The sequence below is a fragment of the Typopeltis vanoorti genome, chromosome 3 (genome assembly GCF_054136105.1).
Source record: "Typopeltis vanoorti isolate ZY-2024b chromosome 3, IOZ_Tvanoo_1.0, whole genome shotgun sequence".
In the NCBI taxonomy this organism is placed as follows: Eukaryota; Metazoa; Arthropoda; class Arachnida; order Uropygi; family Thelyphonidae; genus Typopeltis; species Typopeltis vanoorti.
Window position 1 is genome coordinate 30,345,433 of NC_143551.1, and position 25,198 is coordinate 30,370,630.

The 25,198-nt window shown below is 36.0% G+C and overlaps 1 protein-coding gene across 5 annotated transcripts in view; it reads left to right on the top strand.

Moving 5' to 3' along the window:
* Nucleotides 1-25,198, top strand: part of Miro (mitochondrial Rho GTPase) — a 439,377-nt gene that overhangs the window by 70,416 nt on the left and 343,763 nt on the right. For all 5 annotated transcript variants that reach the window (XR_016550640.1, XM_090415513.1, XM_090415514.1 and 2 more), the window contains exon 4: nucleotides 21,839-21,882. Coding sequence is in view for 4 of the 5 variants with exons in the window: in XM_090415513.1 (XP_090271639.1) it covers nucleotides 21,839-21,882 (44 nt within the window). In the remaining variant the exon portion in view is untranslated. The remainder of the gene's footprint in view (nucleotides 1-21,838; nucleotides 21,883-25,198) is intronic.

Genomic DNA, 25,198 nt, shown 5'->3' on the forward strand with positions numbered 1-25,198 from the left:
TTTTATATCAGCATATCTGGTCGAATATCATCTACTCCTGCTGCCTTTCCACATTTTAAGCCTTTGATGGCTTTTTCTACTTCAAGTATGGATATGTATTCCTGACTGCATGCCTGGTCAGTGTTTTTTTATCACTGTGCTGTCATCACTGCTTGTTTCATTTAGCAGTTTTTCAAAGTAATTACTCCATACTTCAAGGATATCTTTTTCTCCTGTTTTCATGTCACCTTTATCATCTCTAACTCCTTTTACAGCACTCTTTCCTCCATTCCTAAGCTTCTTCAACAACCTCCAGAATATTTTGCCACCTTCTTGATATTTATTTTCTATATTCTTGCCAAAGTCCTTCCATGACTTTTGTTTAGCTAGTTTTACACACTGTTTAGCTTTCTTACATTTGTCTCTGTATTCTGTAAGAGTAAAAGCTGACTTATTTGCCAGGAACTTTTGATATGCTTTCTTCTTTTCCTTCACTGCCTCATTAACTTCCTGTGTCCACCAGGGAGTTCTGATTTTTTTATCCTTGCACACAACCTCACCACATGCCTCTCTGGCAGAATCAATCAATGTTTTCTTCAGAGTTTGCCACTGAATCTCCAAGATTTGATTCCTGTTCTCAAACTCTTTCATTTTCTTTTCAATAATCTTTCTGTATTTTAGTCTAAGTTCACATCTGAGAGCTGCTTGCAACTTTTATTCGCTTTAAAACTTTCTTACATGTCATTCTTTTCAATATGAAATTCAATTTTATCCTGCTCAAGACTAAATAGTGATCACTTCCAATTTCAAATCCTCTGTACACTCTGGTGTCCTGCACCAGGGAGAAAACATCACTATCAACAATAACATAGTCAATGAGACTTTTCTTATTCCTAGCCTCTTCTCTCCATGTGAATTTGTGCACATTTTTATGTTGGAACATGGTGTTAGTAATAACCAGTCCATGTCCTGAGCAGAAATCCAACAGATATTTGCCATTATTATTAGCTTTGCTCTTTTCTCCAAATTTTCCCAAAATATTTTTGTATGTCTCACAATCATTTCTTACTCTGCTATTTAGATCCCCAACAAGGACCAACTTTTCCTTTTTCATTGTGTCAGTTGCTTTTTCTAAGGCCTCAAAAAATCCTCCACCTACCTTAGTAGAATCTTCTGTGGGACCATAGGCACAAATTAGTCTCATTGTCCAGTTCCCCATTCTCATATTTGCCCACATTACTCTACTTGAGACTGACTGCCATTCAAGAAGATTAGCCTCGTATTTTGTATTGAATACTATGGCTACTCCTTCTTTTCCTTGATTGTCATTGCTTGAATATAACATTTTGTATTTATTGCTGACAAAGATCTCACCAGTTTTTGTCTTTTTTGCTTCAGTCACCCCTATTATGTCGATCTGGTACTTATCTAATTCCTCAGCTAGCTCCATTTCTTTGCCATTCAGGCTTCTTACGTTAATAGTACTGATCTTTAACTCTGGTGATGTTGAGTTGGGGTTTGTTTTCAGATTTGTTCCAGTAGCTGACTTTTCGCTGTTCGCCCTGGTTCGCTGGCGAAAACAACGGGGGCCTTGTTTAACCGGGCGATGCCCCAGCCGGCATGAAATTTTGTCATGTTGTACCATCATTTTTTATCTGGTTTGAACACTGTCTTGTATATAGCTAATTTAGTGTTCCCACTAATTTCTCTCTTATTCCATATGAATTTATTCAATTGACTTCCTCCCATACCAGCTTCATTGATTCTGTTGTCTATTTCCATATTTAATTTACCATCTTCACTAAAAAAATCATGCCTTAGTAGCTGAAATGTTTTACTTGTTCCACAGGTTCCCCATTCAAAACACAGTTGACATTTTCAACAATTTCAATTCTACCTATTTTCATTGTCTTTGTCTTTGTAATGCTGACCTTCATACCATATCTATTACAACAGTTATTCAATTTAGTCAGGGAATCTTGCAAACTTGTAGTGGATTTATTTAGAAGTATAACATCATCTGCATAAAGCAAAGAGCTGACATTAACATCTCCAAGTTTGATATCATGTTTAATACCACTTTCCTTCATAATGTGATCCATATCGATGATGAATAACAGAGAGGATAATGTACATCCTTGTCTCACTCCAGATTTAACATTAAACCATCTCCCTGTACTTCCTTCAATTCTAACTGCTTTCTTACAACTCAAATACAAACTAAGTATTGCTTGATATAATGCCCCATTAACACCATATAACTGTAGTGTATTGAATAGCTTCCCTTTTGGCACCTTGTCATATGCCTTTTCCAGATTGACAAAACTTAAATACAGATCTTTGTTATATTCCCATGATTTCTTGACTATTTGTCGTAAAGTGAAGATCTGATAATGACAGCTTCTATTTGGCCTGAATCCAGCTTGTTCTTCACCAAGCTTTTCTTCCACAATTCTTCTCAACCGTTTCTCAAGTATACTTGCATAGAACTTGCCAGGAACACTCAGTAGGGAAATACCTCTGTAATTCTCACATTCAGTTTTATTCCCCTTTTTATATAAGGGCACTGTTAGAGCTCTACTCCAATCATTGGGGATTTGTCCCTCTCTCCAGGCTTTCTGAACTATGCAGTGCAGCCACTGCAAGACTTTTATACCACCATACTTCAGCATTTCTGGTCGAATGTCGTCTACTCCTGCTGGCTTTCCACATTTCAAGCCTTTGATGGCTTTTTCTACTTCAAGTATAGATATGTATTCCGGACTGTATGCCCGTTGAGTGTTTTTTACCACTGTGCTATCACTACTTGTATCATTTAGCAATTTTTCGAAGTAATTACTCCATACTTCAAGGATATCTTTTTCTCATGTTTTCATGTCACCTTTATAATCTCTAACTCCTTTTACAGCACTCTTTCTTCCATTTCTTAGCTTCTTCAACAACCTCCAGAATATCTTGCCACCTTCTTGATATTTATTTTCTATATTCTTGCCAAAGTCCTCCCATGACTTTTGTTTAGCTAGTTTTACACAGTGTTTCGCTTTCTTACATTTGTCTCTGTATTCTCTGAGAGCAAAAGCTGACTTATTTGCTGGGAACTTTTGATATGATTTCTTCTTTTCCTTCACTGCCTCATTAACTTCCTCTGTTCACCATGGAGTCCTGATTTTTCTATCCTTGCAGACAACTTCACCACATGCCTCTCTGGCTGAATCAATCAGGGTTTTCTTCAAGGCTTGCCACTGAATCTCCAAGGTTTGATTCCTGTTCTCAAACTCTTTCATTTTTTCTTCAATAATCTTTGTGTATTTTAGTCTACAGTTCACATCTGAGAGCTGTTCAACTTTTATTCGCTTTAAAACTTTCTTACATGTTATTCTTTTCAATATGAAATTTAATTTTATCCTGCTCAAGACTAAATAGTGATCACTTCCAATTTCAAATCCTCTGTATCACTCTGGTGTCCTGCACCTGGGAGAAAACATCACTATCAACAATAACATAGTCAATGAGACTTTTTTTATTCCTTGCCTCTTCTCTCCATGTGAATTTGTGCACATTTTTATGTTGGAACATGGTGTTAGTAATAACCTGAGCAGTATTTGCCATTATTATTAGCTTTGCTGTTTTCTCCAAATTTTCCCAAAATATTTTTGTATGTCTGACAATCATTTCCTACTCTGCTATTCAGATCCCCAACAAGGACTAACTTTTCCTTTTTCATTGTGTCAGTTGCTTTTTCTAAAACATCAAAAAATTCCTCTACTTCTGCCTTAGTAGAAGCTTCTGAGGGACCATAGGCACAAATTAGTCTCATTGTCCAGTTCCCCATTCTCATATTTGCCCACATCACTACTTGAGACAGCCTGCCATTCAAGAAGATTAGCCTCGTATTTTGTATTGAATACTATGGCTACTCCTTCTTTTCCTTGATTGTCATTGCTTGAATATAACATTTTGTATTTATTGCTGACAAAGATCTCACCAGTTTTTGTCTTTTTTGTTTCAGTCACCCCTATTATGTCGATCTGGTACTTATCTAATTCCTCAGCTAGCTCCATTTCTTTGCCATTCAGGCTTCTTACGTTGATAGTACCGATCTTTAACTCTGGTGATGTTGAGTTGGGGTGTGTTTTCAGATTTGTTCCAGTAGCTGACTTTTTGCTGTTAGTCCTGGTTCCCTGGCGAAAACAATGGGGGGGGGCCTTGTTTAACCGGGCAACGGCCCAGCAGGCATGAAATTTTGTCATGTTGTACTATCATTTTTTATTTTGGTTTAACCAATAAGAATACAATTTGGTCGGCTAAATCCCAAATTGCCAGCCCATCCTCGTTCATTCAGTATCCAAGTAGATACCCAACAGGGTGCACCACGAGAAGGTGAGGATTGGACATTGGTCAGAAGCCTTGGTCAGTTCTCTGCATTCCTTTAAAGGCTATGTGGAGGTCTCCTCTCTTATACAGCTTTGACCCTTAAGCACCCCAAAACTGGAGTATTGAATAAGCATTCATCACCATATGATTTTTGAAGCATTTGATGCGTTTCGGTAAAACTTTTACCAAGTTTAATACAAAAGTCAATCGCAGCTCTCTGCTTGAAACTCATTTTCCGACCGTTCATTGGAAACGAATGTCATAAACAGTTGACACAACACTAATGAAGGTTGCCGCTTTCAATAACAAAAAGATACAACAGGTGGCGCCACTTGTTCTCTTTTTGAAAAGTTCTGTTTCTTTTTGGACAGAGCGTGTATATGTGTATTCAACAGTTGATACTCCATTATCACAGTATCAAGTAAAACGTCAGTTTAATATAAACCAAAATAATCACTTGATGCTTCGACCTTCACATTAAGGATATTAATTGAATCGACTGGTCAGCATGTTCCCTAAAGTTGAACCCCATAGAACATGTTTGGGATACAATAGGGAGATGCATTGCTGTTCGAAATTCCCCTCCAGAAACAAACAAGGCCTTATCCTTGCTCTGAAGGAGGAGTTGATCAGTTTGCATTAAGAACTCCTGAGTCACTTGGTGCTAAGCATGGTACAATGTTATGAGAGCTGCATTGCAGTTCATGGTTGACATATGCCACACTGAAATGTTTTTCTGCATAGTTTTCAGTAAGCACTGTACATTAATTCCTTAACTACGTCCTTTGGAAATATAACTTTCACAAAAATGTAATGCAATTTAATTTATACAAGATGTCTAACACATTTTTTGTGTAATATAGTTTATTAGTATGTTGGCGAGAAATTTATGTCCACATTTGACTGTGGTCATGAAAATTTTTTCATATACAGGTAAAAATGTAGTTCATCCTTAGCTTTTGGACACCAGTGTATATAGAAGCTAATGACTTCCTTAATAGCTTTAGTATCCCATAATACAAAGCACACATCCTTTTGGGTGTGTATAATGCTAATGCATTATGGGAAGGAAGGAAGAAACACTACCCAGACTATATACACCTGTGAGGATGCATGCTTTGCATTATGTGTGGTTACTGAGTCATTAGCCCCTATATACAAGCAGCCTGGTTGTGAAGAGACTTCATGCACAAACTTTCTTTGCATAAAGGATTAAACAAGAATATAATTTCTTACCAAATGAAAAACTCTTTCTACAACTTTGCTCTAATGCAGACTATTTTTATAATAAGGTGTGACACATTTTCGCTACTTTTAGGGTCCTCACCACATGTCGTTATGCTGCCCGTAGTTAACCACGAGTCACACCAGGGTAGTCAACCTCTTAGATTGGAGACGACACATGAATGGGAATGTTGTTGTTGTTGGGTCCATTGAAGAGCTTCTAGATATGAATGTGGGCCTGTAGAACTTCTTTGGCAATCTGTTGAACTTTGATGAAGTGGAGCTTTTCTATAGGGTTATTGTTTTGTAGAGCAGTGGCAATTGCTGGACAAGAATAGATATGGGTGGGTGTTAGTTCGACACCTGGACAGTTGCATATTTCATAGCTTCTAGTACTGTCCAGCTGAATTTTAATGCTTTTAAAATGTCTCGTCCTTAGTCTGATGATGATTGTGGTTATTTCTATTTACATTAATTTTGCTGATTTCATTCTTCCTCTTGATAGTTTCTTTTGCCAATCTTATTTTTGTGACAGAGTTAAAATCAGTTAATGATAGTGGAAGTAATTTATGAGGTGAGTATCTTGCTTCTTTGGCTAGTCTGTCTACTCTCTCATTGCCTTCAATATTTGCATAGTGTGATGATGATGATCTATCCCATCAGTTGTTTCCAACCCTAGGCGACTTTGTAGGCTTGCCCCACAAAGTTTTCTTGGTGAGATTTGTACAGGGTAGTTCACCATTGCTTTCCCCAACCTCCACAATTTTATCCAGTCTTGGTACCGGCATATAGCTGGGACGTATTCATGACTGTAATATATGTGGGTTCACGGGGCTGGTTTGCCTTTTCTGGGGGACATTTTCTGGAAAAACCCTAGTTTTTGGGTGAAAAAAACCCACTACTTCCATATGAGACTGGCTAACTCACCTCTCGTCGAAAAAGACCAGATAAAGGTTACTCATCACTGATGGGAATCAAACCCAGGTCTTTCCGACCAAAGAGCTTCGTCTATACTGACTGAGCTACGGAGGCTTTTCCGTTGCAGTATACAGTTCTTGTTTTTCAAATTTAAAGTTGTTAGATGTTCATGAATTTCCTGTGTGAGTTTTGTTTTTCCATTTTTTATTGCTTCAAGTGCAGATTTTGAGTCACTGTAGATGGTTATTCCTTCTGTAATGTTTATTACTGGATTAGAGAGATAGAACGTTAGAGCTACTTGTGTGGCTGTTAATTCACAAGTGAAGTTTGAAGTTATTTTGCCGGCTGTGGATTTGATTTATGTTTCCTTGCCTAGGTAGAGTAAGATCGCTGCGCCTCCTTAGTTGAGTGCTTCATCAGATGATCCATCAGTGTAGGCGATGACATGGTTTAGATTATTTAAGTGATGTATAGTGTCAAGTCCTTTTTTTTATTATTATTTTCATGCTGTGAATACCCACCACACTCACTGAACATGACCTTAGGGTGCTGTGAGGAATAATATGTAAAAACTGCCATTCATTGGTTGACACATTAAATGCAGAGTTCCAGGCATCAACTAGAACATGAATCTGCACAAGAAACATTCAGAACTGAGGCTCACAACATGGGTTTCCATGGTAGGACTGCAATATTCATTCTCCATATTACCTGATCCAACATGCAGCATCATTTTCAGGGGTGCAAAGAGCTTATATAGTTCGATGTGGAAGCTTGAAAAGCTGTATTATGGAGCGAAGAATGCAGAGAATGCTATACTCTCTACCAAGCAGATGAATGGGTGTGATAGATGCTTGGTGAATATCTCTTACCAGAGTGTGTAACCCCAGCTATGAAATGCAGTGATTGCGGTATGATGGGATGATCCTGTTTTTCCTGGTTTGATTTCAGACCTCTGTTTGTGGTGCCATGAACACTGAACTCCAAGAGGTGTCTGAACATTCTGGACAATGCAATTCTTTCAACTTTGTGGCATTTCTATGGAACTGACCATTGTCTCTCTCAGCAAGACAGTGCACTGTGTCAAGGCTGCTTCTGTAACTGCATTGTTTGTGGTCATCATCACCACACTTGACTGGCATCAGCAGAGCTCTGATCTCAACCCTATTTGAGCATCTATGGGATGAATTGAAGTGTTGTAGGTCAAGGGACGTCTACCCCATAACAGCCCAGGACCTCATTACATGACTACAAGAAATAATGGTATAAAATTCCCATTGCTCGCTATCATATGCTTGTAGAAAGTATGCCCCATAGGATTGCTGCAGTCATCGCAGCAAAAGGAGGTCCTACATCTTATTATGGTAGGCACTATGGCTGTTTGTTCCTCACAACTATGGTGTCCATTGACTTCTTTCTGAGCAGTGTATACAAGTAGCTTAGCCATGAAGAGACTTCACACACTTGGATAAAGGATTAAACAAGAATATAATTTCTCTCATTTTTGATTTAATTGATGCAAGAGCAGTTAAGGTTAAGAGGTTGATAGCTACATGATAAACACATATCTTTTTGGAACTGATTGAATATAGGCTTTCTTCCATGCTGTAGGGTGGATGCCAACACTGAGTGCAGTTTAGTGAATAGATGATAAAGAACAAGTTTTAGTTCAGGAGCACATCTGTTGAGCATAGTGGGTTTGATTCCATCAGTACCGGCTGCCTTTGTGATATCCAAATTATTCAAGATTCTTCTGATGTCTTTCTGGCAGAAGGTCATAGGAGGCATGAGATGCAGTGTTCCAGGAAAAGGAGGTAATTTGCCATGGTCATCTATCGAGGAGTTGGAGGAGAAGAATGAAGCCAAAACATCAGCCTTGTCTTTAGGTGATGTTATAATGCTACCATTAGGATGAGATAGAGAAGGTAGCACAGTTGGACAAAAGTTTCATCCAACAGCTTTGGCAAGGGACCAGATGAGAAGACTGCCATTGTTACAAGCAGTGAGTTTTCTGCATTTATCCTTGTTGAATAACAGCCTGTACAACTGCCTTCAAAATGTTGAAGGCAGTTGTACAGGCTGTGAAGAAAGGTGGTGTTTTGGTCTCAAGGCACTTGTGAAAGGCTGTTTGCTTTTTGTGGACAGTCCTGGCACACTTCTTGTGGAACCATGGTCTAGATATAGGTTGGGAAATTTGAACAGAGTGAGGAGTAAGTTGACATACCAACATGTATTATTTCTGTAGCAAGATCACAGCATATATCTGGATCTGAAGAATGAAAACAGGAATCTGACCATGGAAAGGAGTAAAAGTCATGTTAGTCCTCCTATTTGACATTGTTGTAATGCCAGAGCATTCAAGGTTGTGAATGGCTGAAGGGAAGACGTTTCACCAGAGGGAGGTGATACTTGGATGAGATTGTGGTCTGAATTACCAAGAGGAGCAGTCAACTAAACAGAATACCTGAAAAAACTACTACTTAAAATGAGATCCAGAGTATGGGATTGGTGAAGAGGAGATATTCACACATTTGGTAAGGTGGAGAATGCTCTGTTTTAAGTTATTGCTAATTGCAAAAGTCTCTGCCTCTCTTTGAGCTTGGTGAGTGAAATTTTTATAATTATTTTTTTCTGTTATAAAAACACAAACAAAAATGTCAAATAAAACTGTTTTTATTTCAATTAGTTTTGTGAAATACTTTGATTCACTTCATCAGGAAATAACATGAATAAACTAAAAACTAGAAAGCAAGTAATAATAGTTAACATCTCTAGTGAAAAATATCTGAAAATGTTTAAACAATGGAAAGCATGCATTAGGGTGGGAGGGGATTGTTCATTTCAAACAATCTGGTGTGAGATTAAGGCCAGTAAAGACAAAATATACAGTTGGTTGTTGTTATGGACCAGGGAGTTTCACAGATGATCTGGAAGACATGCATCGCCAAATTAATACAATGAGTACAGGTTGAGTGATTATTATGGGAGATTTCAACTATGGAGATAAGACTGGAAGGAAGGAAGATCACATGGCAGAAAGGAAATAGAATTTATACACCTGCTGAGAGATAATTACAAGGCAGCATGTGATGGAGGGGAGGGACTACGGGTAGGAGAGTATTGGATCTAGTGACAGGATCAAAAGAGCTATCCGTAATCAAGTTGACAACATTGCCTCCAATTAGTAAAAGTGATCATGCAGTCTTGACTTGGAAAATTGTAAAACATGAGGAATATTCTATCAAGAAGGGATATTTTTGGAACTACAAGGTAGGTGATTATGACATGCTTAGGAAGAAGCTTAAATCTGTACCATGGCATAAAACACTGCAGGGTAAGGATGTTAGTAGCACATGAGATATAGTTAAGGGTCATCTAGAGGAAGCAATATTAAATTGTATACCTATTTAATAGGTATACAATTTAATGGTAAAAGGGTTAATTGGGCAGGAGCTAGATGGATAAGTAATATCATTAAGCACAAACTGCTGAAGAAGAAAATGCTGTGGATGGTATATTAAACAGAAAGGTGACAACGAGCAAACTTATGAACAGTGCAAGACTCAGACAAGAAAGGTGACCAGCATGGCAAGGAAGGCAAAATCAAATTATGAGAAGAATCTAGCCAAGCAGACCAAAGCAAAGCAGTTCTTTCATTATGTAGCAAGTAAGAGGAAGAATGACTATGAAAGATTGAGTGATGATGGTCACAAGAAAATAGAAGTGGATAAAATAGTTGAGTTACTGAGCAACCAATTTGCAACAGAGGTGGATGAATTGAAGGTTCTTAGGATATTGCAGAATCTCAGTCTAAATACAGCTGTGGAATTAGATGGGCTATCAGCTAGGGTTTTGTGATAATGTGCAAGGGAACTGGTAATGCCTTTGATGAGGCTCTTTAATTTAAGTTTCAGCTCTGGTAGAGTTCCAAGGGAGTGGAAAGAGGACAAAATAATTCCTTTACATAAGGGAGGTTCTAAGACTGCAGTAGCAAATTATAGACCAATCAGTGTCTCAGGTGTAGTGGTACACCTGAGACACTGATGAGATGCAGGGGAAATGATTAGAAGTACTAGAAAAATTGGTCAAAAAGAGAATTCAAGCATGGGTAGATAAAAATATGATACTTTATAAGGGTTAACATAGCTTTATGAAGGGACAATCATGCCTTTGTAATTTATTAATTTTTTTTTTTAATAGAGTTACAGGTGAGTTGGATAAAGGAAATGACTACATGGTGATTTTGCTGGATTTTGTAAAGGCATTTGACAGAATAGCACATGGAACTCTGTTATGCAAATTACAACAAATGGAGATGAATATGACACCAGTTAAGTGGACAAGAGGGTGGACAGATATCAAAATATGGTATATGGAGGGGCAGAATTGAGGCAAAAATAGGTGACTAGTGGTGTGCTGCCAAGTTCAGTGCTGGGACAATTGCTGTTTAATTTGTACATAAAATGATATAGGAAGCAACCTGAAAGAAATTATTCAGTTGTTTGCTAATAATGCAAAATTAGGTAGAGTAGTAGTTTATCAAGGTGATGTGGAGAGCTTGCAGGACAATTTAAATAGGCTGTCAGTATGGGCAAAAGTTAATGAGTGCCAATTTAATTTTGAGAAATGTAAAGTTATGTGTTTTGGGATAAATAAATTACAAGCTGTGTATCACATTGATGGCACTGTGCGCCAGGAAATTGATGAAGCTAGAGATTTAGGGATGGTGGTAGACAGAATACAAGCTCAGAGGATATATTACTAAGATTACTAAGGTAGCCCATAAGATTACTTGGCTATTGAAGAACACATTAACAAGTAAAGATAATGAAGTTGTTATTTCTTATTCTAAGGTCTTGATACATCTGGTTTACTGTGCTGAGGTCTGGTCTCCTGGATTTCTTGGTGATGAGGAAGCAGTGGACAGGAGTAAGGTGCGAGTGAACAAAATGGTGAGTTGCCTGTGGAATGTTCCCAATGAGGATAGATTGAAGGTGTGTGGATTGCAGAAGCTGGTTGATAGGAGAAAAAGAATGGTTATGATAGAAACAGGGGAAATGTTTCAGTACTTGGCTGGAGGGACCAAAACAAGGGAGACTTCAATCCTGCAAGTTGAATAAAGATGTGGTTAGTAGGTGCGAGGATTAGATTTTTTGCTTAAAGAGTTGTGAATAAGTGGAATGGGTTGCCAGAGTCAGTTGAGTGCTTTGTCTGTTAATGGGTTCAAGGAGAGGTATGATAGATTTTTCATACAGGATGGAGCTCTGCCACATTATGCAGCATCTGTGGACTGTGCTCAACAACCAATTCCCAGGATAATGGATATGCAGAGGAAGTCTCATTGCTTGGCTACCGTGCAGTCCCGATTTGACTACAATGGATTTCTTCCTTTGGGGCTACGTAAAAGGCATCGTGTATCAAAGAAAAAAATCCAGTACCTTGCCAACTGTGCCATGGAATAACAGCAACCATAGAAGCAATTCCTATGGATATGCTTATCCAAGTGTAGTCTGAGGTGGAATTCTGTTCTGATATCTGTAAGACTCTAAATGGTGCACACATTGAGTTCCACTAACAGGTAATCAAACTTGTAACAATGCACTTTGATAATATATGCCACATATACTTCTGCTTCAAAATGTCATAAAATAAATTTCATTGAAAACCCCAGAGTTCTTTTTCAGACACTCTGTACATTAAAAGAAATATACAATATTCTGAACTTTAACCACAACACCAGAAATTTGTCTAATAATCTAAAAAGATAATTAAGCAAATTACATGTTATGTGGACCCAAAACTATGCCAGCTTGAAAAACATTTATTTTTCTCAAACTCAGCTGCACTTCAAATAAAGTTGGACAAAACATTTTTTTTCCTAGTAACCACTTTTCTCTTACATAAATCTTGAAAATTCACAGTAACAGATATGAAAAGCTCAAACTGAAAAATCCTCAATTTAAAATACTATCTACCTTTCCTCTTTAATAGCTGCTTTTAGAAAAGTCACACAAAACCATTCTTTATTTCTACTTTCTTCTTCAATATTTCTCAGCTTTTCTTCTCTTCATGTATGAAGGTGTGTGAAGAAAGCTTTGTTCACTGAGCATGCAAATTCAGGGAAACTTAAGCAATTAGGGTGGAAGCAAGTGACTTTGTGAAGGCACCCATGAAGCTAGTGAGTGTGAGAATGACCCAAAACTCCTCCCACTTGTTCCTGATACTTCTGGCATAAGTACATAGAAACAGCAACATCCCTTTATTCCCCCACCCACCTTTACTTTCTGAAGTAAAGGTGGGTGGGGGAATAAAGGGATGTTGCTGTTTCTATGTACTTATGCCAGAGGTATCAGGAACAAGTGGGAAGAGTTTTTGGCATTGATTAGTGCAACCTCACCAAAGGTTATAGGCATTAGCGAGACTTGGCTAACAGATGATGTAATTACGAGAATTGAATATGAAGGGTTTAGTATTTTCAGGGAAGATAGAGAAGATAGGATGGTGGAGGAGTACTGTTGATGATAGCAGATGAATTGCAACCAGAAAGAATAGGAGACAGACAGGAGGGTGCCTGTAAATTTGAAGCAATCTGATGTGAGATTAAGACCAGTAAGACAAAATATACAGTTGGTTGTTGCTATAGACCAGGGAGTTCAACAGATAATCTGGAAGACATGCATCACCAAATTAGTACAATGAGTACAGGTTGAGTGATTTATGGAGATATAGACTGGAAGGAAGAAAGATCACATAGCAGAAAGGAAAGAGAATTTATACACCTGCTGAGAGATAATTACTTAAGACAGCATGTGATGGAGGGGACTATTGGTAAGAGAGTATCGGACCTGGTGACAGGATCAGAAGAACTATCCATAATCAAGTTGACAACATTGCCTCCAATTGGTAAAAATGACGTGCAGTATTGACTTGGGAAATTGTAATATCATTAAGCATGAGCTGCAGAAAAAGAAAATGCTGTGGAAGGTATATAAAGAGAAAGGTGACCAGCAAACTCATGAACAGTACAAGGCTCAGGCAAGAAACGTTTTGCAGCATGACAAGGAAAGCAAAATCAGAATATGAGAAGAATTTAGCCAAGCAGGCCAAAGGAAATCCCAAAGAGTTCTTTCATTATGTGGCAAATAAGAGGAAAAAATGACTATGGAAGATTAATCTTAATGAGTGATGATGGTCATGAGGAGACAGAAGTGTCCTTTCTTTCATGCTTACACGGTGATCAGAATACATTGCAAAAAATTATGGATACAACTACCGTGTTAGAGTAAAACTTTAATATAAACGGAAATTTATGTATGAACAGAAATTTAAAGAAGCCTGTGAAATTTTGATTAACCACCCTAATCTTGATAATAATGGGGGGGGGGGGGGCTTAAAAATCCCAAGAATTTGGATGGCACCCATTCAGTCCACTTAGTTTCCAGCAAACCCTGACTTTAGGACTTTAAGCAATTTTTCATTTTTTATTGGCCACTATCCATACCAGTGTTACAATTTATATGTATACTTATATAAGTCATTTTATTTTCTGTTTATTTATTTATCTATTATTTTATGCATGAGCATCTTCAGTTTAACTTTGTAACCTAATAGATAATAATAATAACAGGACTCTAGCTTTGATGTAGTGAAGTTTTTTTTTTTTTTTTAAATACCAGATGTCAGATAAATAGTTTTAACGGTTGATCAGTAACTTTAGCATGCCATGTAGATTGTAGTGCAGCTTGTTTCTTTGTATATATACATATACTTCAGAAGATGATCTTAATGTGAAGGTCAAAATGTCGAGTGTATATATTTTGTTTTATATTAACCTAAAGTTTTACTCTAACACGGTAATTGTATCCATAATTTTTCGTAATGGAAACAGAAGTGGATAAAATAATTGAGTTATTGAGTGACTACTTTGCAAGCATATATCTTCCTAGTGAGGTTACTGATTTACCCTATGTGACAGACACTAATGTGGGAACAGAGTGGATGAATTGGAGGTTTAGGATATTGCAGAATCTCAGTGTAAATACAGCTGTGGGATTAGATGGGATATCAGCTAGGGTTTTGCGAGAATGTGCAAGAGAACTGGCAATGCCTTTGACTAAGCTGTTTAATTTAAGTCTCAGCTCTGGTAGAGTTCCAAGGGAGTGTAAAGAGGGCAAAATTATTCCTTTGCATAAGGGAGGTTCTAAGACTCTGGTAGCAAATTATAAACCAATCAGTAACTCAGGCATGGTGGTAAAAGTACTGGAAGAATTGATCTAAAAGAGAATTCAAGAATGAGTAGATAAAAATATGAATACTGAATGAGGGTCAACCTAGCTTTGTGAAATGTCAATCATGCCTTAGTAATTTACTAACTTTTTATAATAGAGTAACAGCTGTGTTGGATAAAGGAAATAGTTACCCAATGATTTTGCTGGATTTTGCAAAGGTATTTGATAAATACCACATAGAACACTAGAAGTTTGTTACTCAAATTAGAACAAATGGGGATGGATATAACACCGGTTAAGTGGATAAGAGGATGGCTGCTGAACAGATATCAAAAACTGGTATATGGAGTGACAGAATTTAGGCGAAAACAGGTAACTAATGGTGTGCCACAAGGTTCAGTGCTAGGACCATTGCTGTTTAATTTGTATATAAATGATATAGGAAATAACCTGAATGGAAATATTTAGTTGTTTGCTAATGATGCAAATCAAGGTGATGTGGAGAGCTTGCAGGATGATTTAAGTAGGCTATCAGTGTGGACAAAAGTTAACCAGTGTCAGTTTAATGTTGAGAAATGTAAAGTTATGCACTTTGGGATTAATAGATTACAAGCCTTTTATCACATTGATGGCACTGTCCTCCAGGAAATAGATGCAGCTAGAGATTTAGTGGTGGTGGTAGACAGAGAATTAAAGTTTAGAGAACATGTTGCTAAGTTTGCACATAAGATTACTTGGCTAGTGAAGAACACCCTAACGTATCGGTACACAATAAATAATGGAAAAAACTCACGTAGAAAGATTATTTATTAGTATAATTTTCGCCTGTGTGTCACAGGCATCTTCAGTACATTAAGCTCAAAATTAAACACTAACTGACAATTCCAAAAAGCGCCACCTAAGTAGCTGGTGTAAGATAACTAAAAAGGTCAGAAGAACACCAATCTTATATTGAATACTTTAAACCTGAAAAGTCTGGACTTTCTGAACATGCCATCTTCACTAGACACAGAGTTCATTGGAGAAAGACAAGAGTTCTTCACAAAAGTCAGTTTCTCATGGAACGCCTTTATAAAGAAACATGTGAAACTCTACTTCATTCTCCTAACTTAAACAGATCCGACGGCTTACGTCTATCCCCTTTATGGGAGATAGTACTTTACAAATCAGCTAATCTTTCCTAACTTTTTATTGTATTAATTTTTTTTTTTTTTTTTTAGGAAAGTTATTGATCTTTTTAGTTATCTTACGCCAGCTACTTAGGCGAAAATTATACTAATAAATAATCTTTCTACGTGAGTTTTTTCCGTTATTTATTGTGTACCGATATGTCTACTCACAGTTTACCTCTTTTAAAACTTACCCTAACATGTAAAGCTAAGGAAGTTGTAATTCCTCCTGTTTATAAGACCTTGATACACACACATCTGGATTACTGTGCTTAAGTCTGGTTCTCAGATACATATGTAAGTACTAGCATGAATACAATTATGTACACTGCTATAGTCAGCTATAACAAAATTGCTCATTATAACAAACTAGTGAATATAACTAAATGCTATTCTAAAGGGTCACTTTGGCAAATTATCCATTGTAATAGACTATTTCTGAAGTTAATTACAGTTTGGAGTTTTAGCTTTTTTTTTTTATGAGCTTAAAACTCCAAACTGCGATTAGCTTCATCATCAGTTGCGTCAGTTTTGGGACTGGTAGCTCAGCAGCAATTTCCTCCATTCCACTCTGTCTGCTTTCTTCTTAACCTCCTGGTAACTCCTCAAACTCGTGTTGTCTTTGACTTGATCAAGAAAGCTTTTCCTTGGTCTGCCTCTTCTTCTTTTCCTCTCTATTTTGCCTTCAGTTATTCTTTTCACAAGTCCATCATGTTGAAGTATATGTCCAAACCACCTATCCCTTCTCATTTTGATCGATTTAATTAGAGTTCTTGTTTCATTTATCTCTCTCAGGACTTGTTGGTTTCATTTTTTTTCTGTCCATTTTATTTTGTTCTTGCAGTGCCAGCACCACATTTCAAAAACTTCCAATCTTCTTACATCTTCTCTGCCTAGAATCCAGGTTTCACATCCATACAGTGCAGTGCTCCATATCAATGTCTTTACTAATTTTTTTTTCAATTGTAGTTTGAGGTTTCCTGTTAAAATGCTTTTCATCGTAGAGAATTGGGCTTTTGCATTGTTTAGTCTTGATCTTATGTCTTCTCTTCTGCCATCTTCTGTTATTAGGTTTCCTAAATATTTAAAGCTTTTCACTTGTTTTATTTGTTCCCCGCTGATGTCTATATGCTCTGTATTGATAGGGATTTTGCTTGTAACAATGATTTTAGTCTTATCTGTGTTGATTTTCATTTTATATTTTTCAAGGTTATTGTTTAGTAATTCTAGCATTGTTTTTAACGTTCTTCTGTTTTCTGCTATAAGGGCTATGTCATCAGCAAATCTTATACACGACTTGCTCACCATTTATCTTTATGCCACTATTTATTTTATCTTTAGTTTCCTGAATGGTCTTTTCAATATATAAATTAAATAAAATTGGTGAAAGTATACATCCTTGTCTTACTCCACTCCTTATATTTATTATTTTCTCCTTATCATTGATTTTAATCCGTCCATTTTGATTTTTGTAAATTTGATAAATTACTTTCCTATCCCTCAAATCTATGCCGATATTAGTTAGACAATTTAGGATTATTTGCTGGTTTACTTTATCAAATGCTTTCTCTAAATCAAGGAAGCAAATGTAAGGTCTAATCTTCTCTCTATTATTGTTCTTAAACAGAGTATTGCCTCTCTTGTTCCTTTATTCTTTCTGAATCCAAATTGGTCTTCATCCAATAGACAATCTATTTTTGAATAAATTCTATTTTGAATAATTTTTAGCAGAATTTTGCTAACATGTGGGATTAAAGCTATTGTTCTAAATTGGCTGCATTTGTTTGCATTATTATTTTTTGGTATTGGTATTATGGTTGATTTCATAAACTCCTTTGGTATTTCTCCTCTATCATAGATTTGGGCTATTAATTGACAGAGTAAGGTTTTTGTCTCATCACCTAGATTTTGTAGCAGTTCTATAGGAATATTGTCTACACCTGGACTTTTTCCCTTACTCATTTTGGACAATTCTTTATCAAATTCTTCTCTCATTGTTGGGGATCCTAGATTATCTTCATTTTGATTTTCTATGCTGATATTGTTATATCGTGTTTTTTTATATCTAACTATATAAATCCTATCAACTGTGCCATTTGTTATAACTTCTTATTTATTTTATCTTTCATTCTCGTATATCTTTCCCTTTTAAACTTTATTCTATACTTATTTCGTTTCTTTTACTTAAATCTCTTCCCTTTTTAAACAAGCAGTTCTTTGGCCTCTCTATAGTTTAACCACTTGTAGGTTACTTAATTTTAGGGCTTTGTCCTTGTATGGGACGTGACCATTAACACATCTTCTGAGACAGTCCACCTGATAAGCATTGACAAATTTATATTTTAACTGCACCAGCCAATACCGAGGATAGATGAGACTCTTATCCAGGATGGCTCTCTCAGAATGATACACAATAATTAAACTATAATAAAATCTAATCTCTGTTCACTAAATTCTTACATGCAGTCATGGTCTGCTTTGTTTAATCATACACGTGGGTTCTTCCCACTAAGTTCGATAGTAATTTTATAAGTGGCTGTTTGAATTCATATACTAAATCAGATCAGGCAGGTATTAAGAAACATATTTATTAATAAAAGAAATTATACAAGTAAGCATTGCTACTAAGTAATCTGAATCATTCTCAAGTAAGATCTTTGGTTCAATACTACTAAACAAAATGCATGAACAAACTTGCTTGGGCCACCTCTATATGCAACTTAACATTATCTCATTAACACTTATCACACTTTCTACACTCACGTGGTCACTAGTTATATTATCTAACACATTACTACTAATTCATACAGAATAAACATGGCCTTTCTAGGCAGACAGTTCTCAAACAAAATGGGCCTATGCCAAGTTATAGACAGTATCTTAAAGTTCCATGAAATAAGTCCACTACACAAAATTGTTCTCTAGAAAGCACATAATTCCTCGACTGAAAAATATATCAGAAGATTCTACGTTACCGCCACTGGAATGACACTCGTTCCTTTCTTCTTGCCTTGTCTAGAACATCAAGATTTCTTCTCAGTCTGCTATTCGTCTGGTCACCTACTACAAACTGTACAGCTAGATTCTCCGTGGGAAGGACAATATGGCTCAGGAGCTTAGCCAGAACGGACGGCATCTACTTGGTTCTTCCGTCGCACGACATAACACAGCTATCCTAGTTTAAGGAAATAGCTAGCCCTACTTGGTACGCTATGACAGATGCCTCATACCTCCCACGACCACCTGGAACTTCTCTGTAGGTGCGGACTGGACCAATGTCTGAGTGATCAGGAAACCGGAACCAAAAAAAGCCTCGAGTGGGGTTTGCTTGACCTTTTTGTTTTCTTTCTCTTCTCGGCTATCGCGATGCCCGCCAATGCTGTCACATGGGTTTACGTCACAGCGTCCAGCTCCCTCTATTACATCGCACGTGCGCTTGTTGTGTTTTTCTTGGAAAGCGCTCTGGTTTCTCTTTCTCATAACTTCTCCCCCCCCCCCCCCCCCAGTATACGTAACACTGGATGGTCAAAAGATGACCCTTGGACTCTGGCTTACAGGTTTTGCTACCTTATAACACATGAAATGGGGTTCTTAAATAAATTTAACACTTTAATTAATTTCTTTATCTGACTTATGCACAACAGGTTAGGTGTTACAATTTTCTTTCATTTGTTATACAATTTCTTACTCCTAATTTAGTGTTATATACAAAAATTTACCTTTCCAGTATATAGTCAACACACCACATTCTCTGCCTATATTTAAATAAAGTTGTTCCTGAATAATTCATGTTAAATCTTCTTTCTTAGTTTATTCAGTACACAACAATATCACATCAAGTTCGGCGCCATTATAGAGATTTTCAAGATAATTCCTCCATTCCATTAATATATCCTCGGATTCTATTAGTAATTTTCCATTTTCATCTTTGATGGCATTGTTTTTGCTGTTCTTATTAAATTTGAAAGTCAGTTTGTTAATTTCTTTATAGGCTTTCTCTATGTTTTCTTTTTTAAATAATTCATTTATGTTATTACACTGTTCTTCCAGGTATTCTTTTTTGGCTTGTCTACATTTTCTTGTAATTTGATTTTTAAGATATTTGTATTTGGCCACATCTACTTTAACAGCATTTTTATATTAAGTATAGTTTCTGGGAAAATTCCCATGTTACTCCTCTTAAACACTATTAATATAATTATGGCTATTATAGCCTGTTTTTGTTTAGGAGTGTCCCTTATTTTAATACATTGGCTAACAATACTCAAAAAAGGGGTATATATATATTTTTAGGGCATTATGGGTGAGTATAGAAGGCAATTTATGGCAGAATAAAAGAGGTGGAAAAATTTTGTACATGCGTTGTTTTTGGTTCTATGATGCCTTCCAATTCCAAGATCCTGCTGAAGGTTGTTTATAAACAGGGGGGGAAGAGGGGAAGGAACATGGGGGTGTGTTTTGACTTGGGAAATAAGGCCCTAAACAAAATATTATTTTGTTTAGGGCCGTATTTTTTGTGAGGGGAGGGGAGAGAGGGGGGGAACAAAGGGGAAGGGTATTCTTATGTCCATCCCAGTTTCCACATAAGGATACCCTTCCCCTTCGTTCCCTCCCCCCCACAAAAAATGCAGCCCTAAACAAAATAATATATATATATATATTTATATATATATTATTAATAGTAACCCTGATTTCCAAACTTATTTCCCGTGTCAAAACACCCCCATGTTCCTTCCCCCCGTTTATAAACAACCTTCAGCAGGATCTTGGAATTGGAAGGCATCATAGAACCAAAAACAAGGTATGTACAAAATTTTTCCACCTCTTTTATTCTGCCATAAATTGCCTTCTATACTCACCCATAATGCCCTAAAAAAAAAAATATATATATATATATATATATATACCCCTTTTTTGAGTATTGTTAGCCAATGTATTAAAATAAGGGACACTCCTAAAAAAAAACAGGCTGTAATAGCCGTAATTATATTAATAGCATTTTTATATTTTCTTCTTTCATCCATAAGGCCAAGTATTTCATCTGTTATCTGATGTTTTCTTTTTTCTTTTTCTGCATTTTTCAATAATTGATTTGATGAATTTGTAATTAACTCTTTAATCATATTCCATTGGTTTTCAATATTATTCTGACTATTTATGTTTTCTGGAATGTTATGATCAGTTGCCTCTTGGTATCCTCTCTTTATTCCTTTACTCTTTAATTTTTCAAGATTCCATCTTATTGGTTTGTATCTTTGGATTTGTTTCCTATGTTTCAGTTCTGTTTTCATTAAGACAAGGTTATTATGGTCACTACTAATGTTGGCACCTGGATTGCTTTTGCAATTTTTTATTTGCTAACATGTGGGACTATTTCTGATTAACTTCAGAAATAGTCTATTACAATGGATAACTTGCCAAAGTGACCTTTAGAATAGCATTTAGTTATATTCACTAGTTTGTTATAGTGAGCAATTTTGTTATAGTTGACTATAGCTGTGTACAGAACTATATTCATGCTAGTACTTACATATGTATCTGAGACTTGATTAGAAATAAAATACTTAAAGTGAGAAAAATTGATCTTATGATGTTTTATTATTAATAGAGTAATTTTTTTGTTCTGAAGTGACCTTGTGGGATTTATTATGAGCATTAGTAATGGTAACAAACACCAAATAACTATTAGAAAGAAATTTGGCATTATTATTGACCAATTCATGTCGCATTAGCAGAACTGAAGTGATATAGTATGATAATTTCAACTAAGTATGTGGTGGAAATTTAACAGTACACTACTTAAAGTTCTAAGATATAGACAGATTAGGTAAGACTAAGACTGCTTTTGACAATATATGTATTACATTATAAACTGAACTTATGAATATTTTAGAAGAAAATTATGTGTGTATGTTCCTATTTTAATTATTTTCATTATTTTTGTAGCTCAAGAACAAGGAGAAGATATCCTAATTCATGAAATAAATAAGGTATGAGAATTATCAAGTGAAACATATTATATTTATTTATTTAAAAATAATAGATCACTTAGAATCTTGTAATTGCAGTGATTATGAAAAGCAATGTCTGTGTTGTGATTAAATTTAACATACAGGATGCCAGTTACCCTATATATTCTATGCATATAGCCTAATCCCAGGTACATTTTTTCCAATGCTTCCAATGCTTAATTGCATCAAAAACAATTTGCTTTTGCTGCCTTCGTTAACATGTAAGTGTTTGGGATGTTGGTTGCTCTGCACCCTTACAGGCAACAGTCCTGATTATTAGGCCCTTGGCATTCTCCTCATATGTAACCTCATTTAGTTACATGTCATAAGTGACATATGTGACCAAATAAGTCTTTTGAGCTGCTAATTCCAGATGAAAGGTTGTATATTATTATCCGGCTAAACTTAAATTTTATGAAGTCTGGTGAGTAGTATGCAGTATAGTATTATTATTATTAGTAGTAGTGAACCTCCATGGAGTCCACTACTACCACCATGATAATACACGATGAGTCATTGGTAGTAATTCTATACTAAAGACCTACTCTGCTGTTTAGCTTTCCAACAAGTACCACTTTTTCCATTTCTTTATGTCAGTTGCGTGTTGTAGCAACTTGAAAAGTTCCTCTTCTTAGATCTTTCTGTGGGACCATAAGCACAAAGATTCATTGTCCATTTTCCTATTTTAACTTTGCCCACATAACTAACTCGCCAATCAAGAAGTAATTCTTCATGTTTGGTATTGAATGCTATCCTACCCCTTCCTTTCCTTTTCTTTATCATTGCCTGAATATAACATTCTATATTTCTTATTTAGTAAGATCTTGCCTATTTTTATTTGTCTCAGTGCCATTAATACTCTTATATTGATGATTCCTGTCTTCAGTTCTTTTGATATTGGGTTTATTCTTCTATATGTTGATTTAGAGCTTGTTCCAATAGCTGACTTTTTTACTGTTTACTTTGGTTCACTTATGAAAACAGTGGTGGCCTTATTTAACAGGGAAATACACCAGCTGACATGAATTCTCATCATGTTGCATCATCATCATATGCATTTGTAGTTTAAGCCAATAGAGAGTAAGTGCAATTTTGTTGGTAAGTCCAAATTTGCGAGTCCATTCTCGTTCATTTTCATTCAGTACCCAGTAAATAGCTACTAATGAGGTATGTGTAGCTGAGGATTGGATATTAGGTCAGAAATCCCAATTTTGGTTCTGTGCATTCCTGAAAGGCAATGTGGAGGTCTCCTCCCAGTTATTTGCTTTATTCCTTAAGAGACCCCATCTACATTGCAAATACATTTAAATTCATTTAATAATCTTTACATGAGTTTATAGATGATTTTCTTGTTGTTCAGTTAATTAAAAATTTAAATAAAAGATGTGTACAGAAATTATGTTAATAAGATTTTATTTGTCAAAACGATATTCTCTTGTGAGAAGAATGTAGGAGCAACAGTACTCATGGTTTTGCTGTTGATAGATGACCAGCGATGCTGTTAAGCCTAGTCACGTGCCTCACAAGTCACTGATAGGAACCGTTCATTTAGCAGCCATGGAGAACCAGCAAGATCATTGTATTGTTGGAATTAAAATACTTTTCTGGTGACCATATGAAATAGACCAAGTGGAAAAGAAACATCATCTTGATTGTACCACTGTTAAATGTATCCTGTTTGCATTATTAAACTTATTTTTGCTGTTTGTGATACCTGCCTGTTGCAATGTCATTTATGCATTCACAAGTTATAAAGAATACAGACTACACTGTATTGTGATATAAAGTGAAGAGTTGTGGGAGGGTTGAGAGAGAGAGAGGCTGGTTGGTAGTAAAAAAAAAGGAATGGCAAGAGGAGAATGGAAAGGGACATGGTGATTTTCTTTGGATTCATATTTAAGTTCCTATTGAGAAGTTATTGTACCTTCAGTGTTGGTAATTTTTTTGTGATTGAAGATTGGAAAGAAACCATACATTGTGTTTATGGAACTGATAGCTGCCAAGTAAAGCACAGTAACATTCAAAATAGTTGTATTTGGTTTCATCACTTGTTAAGTTGAAGTCTGTGTGATAAATAATTAATCTTTTGATACCTGCTTTAGTTATAAAGAAACAATGTGCTTGTATTAAAGCATAATTGAAGATAAAGGTATGAGTTGCCACTTTTTGTGTAAACATGTGCAAGAACATTTACTGATGGTGTTTTCTTGTTTCTTTTGGGACCTTTTACACTTTTAGATTTCTCAGAAATACACTGAAAAGTGTGTATTTTTAAGTTCAAGGACCAGAGTAATCAATCTGTTGACAGTTTGCTGCATGTTTAGTTCATTTGCTGAATATGCCAACTTTTTGTAGACACTGCATATCAGTGTTATTACATAATTGACCCAGCATTTTTAAAGTTTGAGTGGTTGCGTGCGTATTATTACATCTAGCTTTAACGTAATTTTCTATTATATATTGTGTTTATATACATATACTTTTTAATAAAATTCATCATCATCATCAAATTCCTGCCATGTACCCTCAAGGGGTGTACAGGATATGATATTACTACATGAAAAATTTACATCATTACTAACTTCCTATCTACAATTTTCCTCCAAATCAGTCTGTTACTTGCCAAGACTCCAACATTATCAGATCTTATATTTCTATTGTCTAAGGCACTTTGTACTGTATCAATCCACCTATATCTTGGTCTTCCTCTGTCTTTTTCATGCCAGCCTGGCAGAGAACACTTGTTTTGCTAATCTTTCCTTGACCATACTACCTGAGATTAGTTCTGCTAATGCATTCCTGGATGCTGACAATGTCAAGTTCTTTCTTAATACCCTCGTTTTTAATATGACATTGCCATTGATGCCATCAGTTCACACCCATAATCTTTCTCAGGACTCTCATATCTGCAGTCTTTGGTCAAGTGTTTTACTTCTGACCCAGCTCTCAAATCCATAAGTTAAGACTGGTTTGAACACTGTCTTATATACAGCTAATTTCTCTTTTATTTCATATGAATTTATTCAATTGACTTCCTACCATACCAGCTTTGTTGATTGTTGTCTATTTCCGTATTTAATTTACCATCTTCACTAAAAATCGTGCCTAAGTAGCTGAAATGTTTTACTGTTCCACAGGTTCTCCATTCAAAACCTTGCACACAACCTCACCACATGCCTCTCTGGCAGAATCAATCAATGTTTTCTTCAGAGTTTGCCACTGAATCTCCAAGGTTTGATTCCTGTTCTCAAACTCTTTCATTTTCTTTTCAATAATCTTTCTGCATTTTAGTCTA